The 12,979-nt window shown below is 39.5% G+C and overlaps 1 protein-coding gene across 2 annotated transcripts in view; it reads right to left on the reverse strand.

Annotated features, from left to right (window-relative positions):
* Positions 1-12,979, reverse strand: part of setx (senataxin) — a 36,599-nt gene that overhangs the window by 23,000 nt on the left and 620 nt on the right. For both annotated transcript variants that reach the window (XR_010000091.1, XM_062959172.1), the window contains exons 2-8: positions 8,839-9,010; positions 7,036-7,246; positions 5,761-5,870; positions 5,442-5,661; positions 3,797-3,916; positions 2,991-3,168; positions 1,835-1,925 (exon numbers count right to left, since the gene is read on the reverse strand). Coding sequence is in view for 1 of the 2 variants with exons in the window: in XM_062959172.1 (XP_062815242.1) it covers positions 1,835-1,925; positions 2,991-3,168; positions 3,797-3,916; positions 5,442-5,661; positions 5,761-5,870; positions 7,036-7,246; positions 8,839-9,009 (1,101 nt within the window). In the remaining variant the exon portion in view is untranslated. The remainder of the gene's footprint in view (positions 1-1,834; positions 1,926-2,990; positions 3,169-3,796; positions 3,917-5,441; positions 5,662-5,760; positions 5,871-7,035; positions 7,247-8,838; positions 9,011-12,979) is intronic.

A 12,979-nucleotide genomic window follows, 5' to 3' on the forward strand; every position in this document is an offset into this window, starting at 1 on the left:
GCCTCAATACGAGAGGCCTCAGGGTGAAAGAGGCCTCAGTGTGAGAAGGCTCCGTGTGAGAGAAGACCTCAGTGTGAAAGAGGCCTCAGTGTGAGAAGGCTCAGTGTGAGAAGGCTCAGTGTGAGAGAAGACCTCAGTGTGAGAAGAGGCCTCAGTGTGAGAAGAGGCCTCAGTGTGAGAGAAGGCCTCAATACGAGAGGCCTCAGGGTGAAAGAGGCCTCAGTGTGAGAAGGCTCAGTGTGAGAGAAGACCTCAGTGTGAAAGAGGCCTCAGTGTGAGAAGGCTCCGTGTGAGAGAAGGCCTCAGTGTGAGAAGGCTCAGTGTGAGAAGGCTCAGTGTGAGAAGGCTCAGTGTGAGAGAAGGCCTCAGTGTGAAAGAGGCCTCAGTGTGAGAAGGCTCCGTGTGAGAGAAGGCCTCAGTGTGAAAGAGGCCTCAGTGTGAGAAGGCTCCGTGTGAGAGAAGACACCATTCAAGCCTTTCCAACAGATGACTATCCAGCCTCTGGATCACTGGATCCTAGGGTTGGAAGAGATTCTAAAGGTCATTCATTCAAACCATCTACCATAAAGGAAGACACAACTGAAACCCTCCCAACAGACGGCCATCCAGCCTCTGGATCATAGAATCCTAGGGTTGGAAGAGACTCCAAAGGTCATTCAGTCCAACCCTCTGTCGCACCTCAGCACTGAGCCACCTTGCTACAACACACACAATCCACCACAGAGCAATAATCCAATTGCAAATGCAGTTCAAAGGCTTCGTGGTTATCAAGACAGAGTCCCAGAAATAGCAAAGCAGTTCCAAGGAAACAAAGGCAATTCTCACGAAGAAGCGTCTCAACTTTAATCTGGATTCCCTGCCTAACAAGCATTCATCCCCCTCACGACCATCTGAGCTCTGTTGACAATTTTCAGACTCCCGTCGAAGGTCATCCTTATCTCTGCTAGACTGAGAACTTTACTCCTGTTCCGTCTGTTTTCCTGGCCCTTCAGCACCTCCCGAATCCACCTGCATTTCTAAGTCAACAACATTCCCTGGAACAAACTGCTGTTCCAAAAGCTGTTCCACGTTTTCTGGGACTGAACCACGACACCCACTTCCACCACAAAGGACACCATTCAAACCCTCCTGACAGATAGCCATTCAGCCTCTGGATCATAGGATCCTAGGGCTGGGAGAGATTCTAAAGGTCATTCAGTCCAACCATCTGCCATAAAGGGAGATACACTTAAACCCTCCCAACAGATGGCCATCCAGCCTCTGCTTAATAAAAATCATGATAACAACAACAGTAATAGAATTCCAGAATTGGAAGACATCCCAAAGGCCATCCAGTCCAATCCTCTTCTGCCATAAAGGGACACAATCAAAGCCCTCCTGACAGATGGCTATCCAGCCTCTGCTTAATAATAATAATAATAATAATAATACACACATCACACAGTCCTAGACACTTGGGAAGTGTTCGACTTGTGATTTTGTGATACGAAATCCAGCATATAGATCTCGTTTGCTGTGTCCTTCTCTATCAATAATAATAATAATAATAATAATAATAATAATAATAATAATAATACATCACACAGTCCTAGACACTTGGGAAAAGGCAAACAATATATATCTCTAAAACAAAGCAGCAAACCAGCCAGTGGAACAGACAACAGACTACATCGAGGAAACACAGCAATCTAACACATACCTGTATTAACATGTACATACGACATACTAACTACATAACTACTGCAACTAGTCTTCAAACCTCACACTCCTTTTTGCTGCTTGTTATTCTACTTTCTCTCAATAGCAAGACATAGCCACACTTTCTAGGACTTACTTTGCTGGGCCTTTCTGGGTGGAAATTGTACACAATCTGGCTGCAGGTCACCAATTCGTCTCCATAGTCCGATGGCGGCTCCGATTTAGTCCTTCAAAATGATAATAATTATTATTATGTTGCTGAAGGCTGTCATGGCCGGAATCACTGGGTTGCTGTGAGTTTTCTAGGCCATATAACCAGGTTCCAGAAGCATTCTCTCCTGACATTTCACCCACATTATTATTATTATTATATGACACAGCAAAGAAGATAGATACAAACAGTTGACCATTTGTTAATTTATTTCTCCATTTTTTGAGCTGTGTATTAGGAGATGCTTATTATATTATTATTAATTATTATTAATAATAATATTAATATTAATTATAATTATATTAATATATTATAATATATTATAATATATTAATATGTTATATTAATAGTAATTAATATTACCGTAGAGTCTCACTTATCCAAGCCTCGCTTATCCAAGCCATTTTTGTAGTCAATGTTTTCAATATATTGTGATATTTTGGTGCTAAATTCGTAAATACAGTAATTACAACATAACATTCCTGCGTATTGAACTACTTTTTCTGTCAAATTTGTTGTAAAACATGATGTTTTGGTGCTTAATTTGTAAAATCATGACCTAATTTGATGTTTAATAGGCTTTTCCTTAATCCCTCCTGTATTATTAATATTAATTATAATATAATTATAATATAATATATTAATATATGATAATGTATTAATATAGTATAATATATTATTAATAATTAATATTAATATTATTAATATTATTAATTATAATAATTATCGTTATTAAACTTTGGCCTCGATCTGCAGGAACAAAAACCGTGTTCCATGGTGTAAAGATCCAATAATAATAAATCCAATAATAATAAACTCCACGGCTCTATCTTGGCCCAGACTTGTGTTTGATATACCTGTTTTAACATTTTATCTTGTAAGATTGTCCTTTTCGATTGTTTTACCGATATTGTTGATTTATTGTTGTAAATTTGTGTTTTTGTTTTGATTTTATATTGTGATGTTGGGCAAGGCCCCATGTGAGCCGCCCCGAGTCCTTTCGGGGAGATGGGGCGGGGTACAAGAATAAAATTATTATTATTATTATTATTATTATTATTATTATTATTATTATTATTACCTGGTTCGGCAGCTCTGGCGGATGCTCTCAATCTCCTTCTTGTAACTGGCGTTGTTGATGATGGTCTGGAAGGCCTGGATGGGGTCAATGAGCTGCCCCCAGACTTTGGAGCCCAGCTTGTCCAAGATCACCATGAAGCAGTGGAGCACGGGCCAGAAAGGGTCGTTGTTGCCGTCGCCTGGAAGAGAGACAGGATCAGGATGGATGGCCATCTGCCGGGAGGGATTGGGTTGTGTTACATTGTATTATCTGGGGTTCTAGGGCACAGATTACTTCTCAATCAAATCACTGATCCACGGATGATGGGCCGGGCTGTGGCGCAGCTGGCTAGTAACCAGCTGCAATAAATCACTACTGACTGAGAGGTCATGAGTTCGAAACCTGGATTGGGTTAAGCCCCCGACCATTAAATAGCCTGGCTTGCTGTTGACCTATGCAGCCCCGAAAGACAGTTGCAGCTGTCAAGTAGGGAAATTTAAGTACGCTTTATGCGGGAGGCTAATTTAACTAATTTACAACATCATAAAACTGCCAGCAAAACACGAGGAATGGAATGAGAAAGTACAGCCACTAGTGGACAGTGAAGCAACAGCTCCCCCGGTGGCCGGAATCGTGAAGCTGGAAAAAAAATGTTAAATGCCTCTGTGTCTGTCTATATATGTTGTTTGTCTGTTGGCATTGAATGTTTGCCATATATGTGTTCATTGTAACCCGCCCTGAGTCCCCTTCGGGGTGAGAAAGAAGGGCGGGATATAAATACTGTAAATAAATAAATAAATAAATGATCTCAGCCTATTGTTCCTTACCGTCGGTCTCCTTCTCCATGACGTTCATGATGCTCTGCATGAAGTCGTTCTGCTTGTCGGGCCCCAAAAGCAAGGAGTCCATCGCCTGCTCTTCCAGGACCGTCAGCAACATGCAGATGCCTGCGAGGAGAAACACACAAAAAATAAACCCATTCCGCGCAATTCCTAATAAGACAATTCCTAAAAGGCCAATTCTATGAAATTCCTAATAAACCAATTCCTAATAGTCCAATTCAGTGCAATTCTGAATAATGCAATTCCTAATAAGCCAGTTCCGAACAACCCAATTCAGTGAAATTCCTAATAAACCAATTCCTAATGAACCCATTCTGCGCAGTTCCTAATAATCCAACTCAGTGCAATTCCCAATAAGCCAATTCAGTGACATTCCCAATAATAAACCAATTCAGTGCAAGTCTTAATAAGGCAATTCCTAATGAGCCCATTCTGTTCAATTCCTAATAAGCCAGTTCTGAACAACCCAATTCAATGAAGTTCCCAATAAACCAATTCCTAAGAAACTCATTCTACGCAGTTCCTAATAATCCAACTCAGTGCAATTCCTAATAAACTAATTCAATGACATTTGTAATAAAATCGATTCCTTTCAGTGCAATTCCACACTGCCTGGAGATCGATAGAAGAAAAGATAAACGAGATGAAGGAGAGGAAAGAGGAGTAGAGGAACGAGAAGAAAAAGGGAGGGAAGGGAGGAAGGAGAGGAAATAAAGGAAGAGAAGAGATGGAGAAGAGGAAGGGAGGGAGAAAAGAAGGGAAGGAAGGAAGGAGAGGAAGAAAAGACAAGGAAGAAGGAAGGAGAGGAAGAGAGGGAGGGGGAGGAAGGAAACAAACAGGCAGGCAAACAGGAAGGAAGGAAGAAATGGAGAGGAGATGAGAGGAGAGGAGAGGAGAGGAAAGAAAGACAGGAAGGAAGGAAGGAAGGAAGGAAGGAAGGAAGGAAGGAAGGAAGGAAGGAAGGAGAGGAGAAAGGAGGAGAGGAGAGGAGGGGAGGGGAGAGAAAGACAGGAAGGAAGGAAGGAAGGAAGGAAGGAAGGAAGGAAGGAAGGAAGGAAGGGGGAAAATGGAGAGGAAGAGAGAAGAGGAAGGAAGAGGAGAGGAAAGAAGGAAGGACGGAAAGGGGGAAGAAGAAAGAAAGGAGACGGAGGACAGACAGGAAGGAAGGAAGGAAGGAAGGAAGGAAGGAAGGAAGGAAGGAAGGAAGGGAGAGGAAGAGAGGAGAAGGAAGACAGGAGAGGAAAGAAGGAGAGAAGGAGGGACGGAAGGGAGAAGGAAGAAAGGAGAGGAAGGAAGGAGAGGAAGAAGAGGGAAGAAGGAAACAGAAGGGAGGGACGGATGGAAGGAAGGAAGGAGAGGAAGAGAGAAGGAGAGGAAGGCAGGGAAGACAGGAGAGGAAGGAAGAGGAAAGAAGGAGGGAGAGAAGAAGAGGAAGAAAGCAAGGAGAGGAAGAAGGAGGGAGGAAAGAGGGAAGGAGAGGAAGGAAGGAGAGGAAGAAGAGTAATGAAGGAGAGGAGAAGAAGAGTAATGAAGGAGAGGAGAAGAAGGAAGGAAGGAAGGAAGGAAGGAAGGAAGGAAGGAAGGAAGGAGGGGAAGGGGCCGGGGGTCTGGGCCGCCCTCCTTGCCTCACCCAGCCAGTAGTTCTTGTAGTTGTCGGTGTCGTAGAGGTGTGGGGGCAGGAGGAGGAGCCGGCCCTTCTCGAGGACGGCCGAGTGGAAGAGGCCTGGCTCCTCGAAGAGGCCCAGCTCAATGACCTTGAAGAGGCAGGTCAGCACCTCCTGGATGTCGTAGTAGTCGTCCCGGTCCACCTTGCCCAGGCTCCGGGCCGTCAGGATGGCCCAGCGACGCACCTGCGGGTACAGACACAACGGGGCTTGGCAGGCCTGGGGGGGGGGGGGGGAGCCGGGGCGGGGCTCCTCGGCCACGGACTGCGCCTGCGCGGGACTCACCACTTCGTTGGGGTGCACCATGAGCAGGTAGATCCCGGGGTGCTTGCCCACCACCTGGTAGGAGAAGTGGATCTGCTCCATCTTGCAAAGGGCCTCCACGCACAGCTCGCCTGCCAATCAAGGAGAAAAGGCTCCGGTTACAGCAGAGTCTCACTTATCCAACATCAACGGGCCAGCAGAACGTTGGATAAGCGGAAATGTTGGATAGTAAGGAGGGAATATGGAAAAGCCTATTTGATTTTACAAATTGAGCACCAAAACATCATGTTATACAACAAATTTGACAGAAAAAGTACTTCAATACGCAGTAATGTTATGTAGTAATTACTGTATTTACGAATTTAGCACCAAAATATCACGATATATTGAAAACATTGACTACAAAAATGCGTTGGATAATCCAGAAGCTTGGATAAGCGAGGCTTGGATAATCGAGACTCTACTGTAGTTCAATACGCAGTAATGTAATGTTGTAATTACTGTATTTACGAATTTAGCACCAAAATATCACAATTTATTGAAAACATTGACTACAAAAATGACTTGGATTATCCAGAAGCTTGGATAAGCGAGGCTTGGATAAGTGAGACTCTACTGTATGTCTAGTATTCTTATTATCCAGTATTCCTATTATAGTCTTTTTCCTTTCCAGATCTTTGCAATTGTTAATCTTGCCGCTGTGCTTAAATAAAAAAAATATTTTATCTTCGTTTTTCTTAAATTTTGTATTTGTAAAACTTAATAAATACATTTCCGGATCCGATTTAAATTTAATTCCTACAATTTCTTGTGTCATTTTGTGAACAGTCTTCCAAAATTCTTTAATTTTCTCACAGGACCACTGTTGATGAAAAAAATGTCCCCAATTTTTTTCCTGCATTTCCAGCACATATTAGATTTCTTTTTGTTAAATTTTGATAGTTTTTCAGGCATGTCTGTCTTAATAGTAATTTTGAAATGTGGTTCAGGTAACACAACAGAGGTGGGAAGAGGTGATGAAACGTAAAGGTTTCCTTAGCAACGAACACTGTGACCCAAAGGGAAGTTCGGCCTGCAGGAGCAGCCAAAAAGATAAGCAAGTTGCCAACTGAAAAAAACAATGACTTCACTGAGTATCTCCCACATATACAGCCACCGAGGAAAGTGGAGTTAGAAGAGGGACAGGAACTGAAAGTGGTGGAACTGGGAGGAGATGAAGAATGTCCGTGTGGAATGTGTGACCTTATCAACGGCTTTGGTTTTCTTTGTTGGCATTTATAGAACCCCAATACTCACTGACACGCTCATGGAGGAGCAGGTAGGGATACTTGAGTATCTCCAGCAGCGGAACCCGGAGGTGCTTCTCGAATCCGGCCCCGGAGTATCCGCACAAGGGGGTCTCCCGGTCCTCCTCCACCAGGAAGAGGTCGTCGTCATCGCCCTCCTCGTCCTTCAGCGAGGCCTCAAAGTGGGCCACCAGGCGGCCCGTCTCCAGCTCCCACAGGGCCTGTGTTGGAAGTCAACCTCACACTGCTCAAGTCTGCAGTCCTCAACAAGGAACAGTTCATTAGCATTAGGCTAGGCTGATGTCTGCAAATGTCATGCGCCCCCTCATTTTGGGAAGGTAATTTAGCCCAAAAAGGTGAGCTTTCGATTCAAAGAAATAGGGCACCCTATAGACTCGAGTATAAGCCAGGTTTTTCAACCCTTTTTAAGGACTGGAAAAAAAACCCTCGGCTTATACTCGGGTGAGGGTCCTGGTGGGCTTATATTCAAGTCGGCTTATACTCGGGTATATATGGTACATTTATTATTTTTCTCTATTATTATTGGTATTGTTACATTTATTGGGGCCCCTGGTGGCACAGTGTGTTACAATGAGCTGCTGAACTTGCGGACCAAAAGGTCCCAGGTTCAAATCCCGGGAGCGGAATGAGCACCCGCTGTTAGCCCCAGCACCTGCCAACCTAGCAGTTCGAAAACATGCCAATGTGAGTAGATCAATAGGTACCGCTCCGGCGGGAAGGTAACGTTGGCGCTCCATGCAGTCATGCCAGTGGCCACATGACCTTGGAGGTGTCTATGGACAACGCTGGCTCTTCGGCTTAGAAATGGAGATGAGCACCAACCCCCAGAGTGTGAGTAGATCAATAGGTACTGCTCCAATGGGAAGGTAGCATTGGTGCTCCATGCAGTCATGCCAGTGGCCACATGACCTTGGAGGTGTCTATGGACAACGCCGGCTCTTTGGCTTAGAAATGGAGATGAGCACCAACCCCCAGAGTGTGAGTAGATCAATAGGTACGGCTCCGGCGGGAAGGTAACGGAGCTCCATGCAGTCATGCCAGTGGCCACATGACCTTGGAGGTGTCTACGGACAACGCCGGCTCTTCGGCTTAGAAATGGAGATGAGCACCAACCCCCAGAGTGTGAGTAGATCAATAGGTACTGCTCCAATGGGAAGGTAACATTGGTGCTCCATGCAGTCATGCCAGTGGCCACATGACCTTGGAGGTGTCTATGGACAACGCCGGCTCTTCGGCTTAGAAATGGAGATGAGCACCAACCCCCAGAGTGTGAGTAGATCAATAGGTACTGCTCCAATGGGAAGGTAACATTGGTGCTCCATGCAGTCATGCCAGTGGCCACATGACCTTGGAGGTGTCTATGGACAACGCCGGCTCTTCGGCTTAGAAATGGAGATGAGCACCAACCCCCAGAGTGTGAGTAGATCAACAGGTACGGCTCCGGCGGGAAGGTAACGGAGCTCCATGCAGTCATACCACATGACCTTGGAGGTGTCTATGGACAACGCCGGCTCTTTGGCTTAGAAATGGAGATGAGCACCAACTACCAGAGTCAGACATGACTGGACTTAACGTCAGGGGAAACCTTTACAATTTACCTATAGACTCAAGTATAAGCCAAGTATTTCAGCCCATGTTTACGACTGGAAAAAAAAAAACCTCGACTTATACTCGGGTGAGGGTCCTAGTGGGCTTATATTCAGGTCAGCTTATCCTTGGGTATATATGGTAATTTTGGCCCCAGGCTTGATATAAATTTGCAAAGCAGCCTAACAAGCAAGGCACCACTGACCTCATGCAAGGCAGGGAGGGCCTCCCGGGCCTTGTGGTACTCGTCTACACACTCCAGGCAATAGCAGAGGTCATCGTTGGCGGCCGCAAACTCCGAGGAGGCCGAGGCGTAGCGGCGTAGGAGCTGGACGGCCTCTGTGCCCCCCGGGGTGCACCAGCAGCAGGTACTCATTCTGCAGAGAGGGAATTTTTTCTTTAGATTTACATCTCTATATATAAAAGAGTGATGGCATCACGGCGACCCACAAAACAACAAAACTACAGGCCTCCCAACCTCGAAATTTGACAACACAACCCATCATCCACGCCTCTAGGTTGATACAACAAAAAGAAAAGAAAAATAAAGTCCTACTTAGAGGGAGAGCAATAATTGTTTTTATCCAATTGCTGCCACTTAGAAGGCTAAGCTCCGCCCACTTGGTCTCCTAGCAACCCACTCAGCCCAGTGTTAATAAAAGAATGAAAAATAAAATAAATACAAAGAATACAATAAAAATAATAAAAAATAAAAATAATTAAAAACACTAAAATATGTAATAACTAGCTGTGCCCGGCCACGCGTTGCTGTGGCAAAGTATGTTGGTATGGCAAATAAAGTATTGAGGAATTGGTGGTAGTTAAGGTAAAGGGTAAAGGTGTGGAGTCCAGATAATCCAGTTAAAGCAGATAATATAAGATTATATGGGTTTTATAGCTGTGTGGAAGGGCCTTGAGTCTACATTGCCATCTAATCCAGTTAAAATCTGATAATCTGTATTTTATAGGCAGTGTGGAAGAGGCCTAAGTGAGGCCTAACTCTGCCTGTCCCCTGGGTGAGTGGGTTGCTAGGAGACCAAGTGGGCGGAGCTTAGCCTTCTAACTGGCAGCAATTGGATAAAAACAATTCTTCCTCTCCCTCTAATTAGGACTTTATTTTTCTTTTCTTTTTGTTGTATCAACCTAGAGGCGTGGATGAGGGGTTGTGCTGTCAATTTTCGAGGTTGTGGGGTGTTTAGTTTTGTTGTTTTGGCGGTCGCCAGGATTCCATCACTCTTTTATATATATAGATTATAACATATTGTATATACATATAATATTCATAATATTATATTGTAATACGATATAATACTAATAATACAATAATATTAATCATATATCATATTTTACATGTAATATTACTAATAATATTACAATATGTTGATACAGTACAATATAGTAATTTGTTACCAGTATTATACTATACTAATATAATATTGTATGTAAATTTAATTTGTAAGCCGCTCTGAGTCCCCTTCGGGGTGAGAAAGAAGGGCGGCATATAAATGTAGCAAATAAATAAATAAATAAATACAATAAAATACTATAACAAAATAACTAAAAATAATACAACAAAATAATAAAATATAATAAATAAAAAAGATAAGTTACAATAAAATTAATTTAAAAAAATACAAATACAGTAGAGTCTCACTAATCCAAGCTAAACGGGCCGGCAGAAGCTTGGATAAGCGAATATCTTGGATTATAAAGACTGATCAAGGAAAAGCCTATTAAGCATCAAATTAGGTTATGATTTTACAAATTAAGCACCAAAACTTCATGTTATACAACAAATTTGACAGAAAAAGTAGTTCAATGCGCAGTAATGTTATGTTGTAATTACTGTATTTACGAACTTAGCACCAAAATATCACGATATATTGGAAACGTTGACTACAAAAAGGCTTGGATTATCCAAAGGCTTGGATAAGCGAGGCTTGGATTAGTGAGACTCTACTGTACATATAATATTCATAATATATTGTAATACAATATAATACTAATAATACAATAATATTAATCATATATCATATTTTACATGTAATATTACTAATAATATTACAATATGTTGATACAGTACAATATAGTAATTTGTTACCAGTATTGTACTATACTAATATAATATTGTATGTAAATTTAATTTGTACGCTGCTCTGAGTCCCCTTTGGGGTGAGAAAGAAGGGCGGCATATAAATGTAGCAAATAAATAAATAAATAAATAAAATAAAAAAATTAATACAATAAAATACTATAACAAAATACAGTAGAGTCTCACTAATCCAAGCCTCGCTTATCCAAGCCTCTGGATAATCCAAGCCATTTTTGTAGTCAATGTTTTCAATACATTGTGATATTTTGGTGCTAAATTCGTAAATACAGTAATTGCAACATAACATTACTGCGTAATGAACTACTTTTTCTGTCAAATTTGTTGTATAACATGAAGTTTTGGTGCTTCATTTGTAAAATCATAACCTAATTTGATGTTTAATAGGCTTTTCCTTAATCCCTCCTTATTATCCAAGATATTCGCTTATCCAACATTCTGCCAGCCCGTTTATGTTGGATAAGTGAGACTCTACTGTAATACAATAAAAATAATTAAAAACACTAAAACATTAATACAATAAAATACTATAATAACAAAATAACTAAAAATAATACAACAAAATAATAAAATATAATAAATAAATAAAAAAAGATAAGTTACAATAAAATTAATTTAAAAAAATACAAATAACGTCAAATAAAAATTCCACAACAACTTTTAACCAATACCACCACCACTTTGCCACAGCAACGCGTGGCTGGGCACAGCTAGTAATAATAATAATAATAATAATAATAATAAATGCCCTTTTCAAATATCGAATCCCCAAACTAGTTATAATAGACCAGGGGTCCCCAAACTAAGGCCCGGGGGCCGGATGCGGCCCTCCGAGGTCATTGACCTGGCCCCCGCCCTCAGTTTTATAATATAATATATTGTATATACATATAATATTGATAATAATATTATAATGTAATACAATATAACACTAATAATAATACCATAGTATTAATAATAATAGTATTAATTATATATTCGATATTACATATAATATTACTAATAATATTACAGTATAGTTCAATATAGTAATATATAATGCTAATATTGTGCTATGCTAATAATATAATATATTGTATTTACATATAATATTGATAATAATATTATAATGTAGTACAATATAACACTAATAATAATAATACCATATAATAATATTAATTATATATTCTACATTACATATAATATTATTAATAATATTACAGTATAGTGGTATAGTTCAATATAGTAATATATAATGCTAATATTGTGCTATGCTAATAATATAATATATTGTATTTACATATAATATTGATAATAATATTATAATGTAGTACAATATAACACTAATAATAATAATACCATATAATAATATTAATTATATATTCTACATTACATATAATATTACTAATAATATTACAGTATAGTGGTATAGTTCAATATAGTAATATATAATGCTAATAGTGTGCTATGCTAATAATATAATATATTGTATTTACATATAATATTGATAATAATATTATAATGTAGTACAATATAACACTAATAATAATAATACCATATAATAATATTAATTATATATTCTACATTACATATAATATTACTAATAATATTACAGTATAGTGGTATAGTTCAATATAGTAATATATAATGCTAATAGTGTGCTATGCTAATAATATAATATATTGTATTTACATATAATATTGATAATAATATTATAATGTAGTACAATATAACACTAATAATAATAATACCATATAATAATATTAATTATATATTCTACATTACATATAATATTACTAATAATATTACAGTATAGTGGTATAGTTCAATATAGTAATATATAATGCTAATAGTGTGCTATGCTAATAATATAATATATTGTATTTACATATAATATTGATAATAATATTATAATGTAGTACAATATAACACTAATAATAATAATACCATATAATAATATTAATTATATATTCTACATTACATATAATGTTACTAATAATATTACAGTATAGTGGTATAGTTCAATATAGTAATATATAATGCTAATATTGTGCTATGCTAATAATATAATATATTGTATGTACATATAATTTGTAAGCCACTCTGAGTCCCCTTTGGGGTGAGAAGGGTGGGATACAAATGTAGCAAATAAATGCAGTAAATAAATAAATAATAAATAAATACATTTTAGACTTAGGCTCGCCCAAAGTCTGAAATGACTTGAAGGCACACAACAACAACAACAACAACAACAACA

Source organism: Anolis carolinensis, unplaced genomic scaffold (genome assembly GCF_035594765.1).
Source record: "Anolis carolinensis isolate JA03-04 unplaced genomic scaffold, rAnoCar3.1.pri scaffold_7, whole genome shotgun sequence".
In the NCBI taxonomy this organism is placed as follows: domain Eukaryota; kingdom Metazoa; phylum Chordata; class Lepidosauria; order Squamata; family Dactyloidae; genus Anolis; species Anolis carolinensis.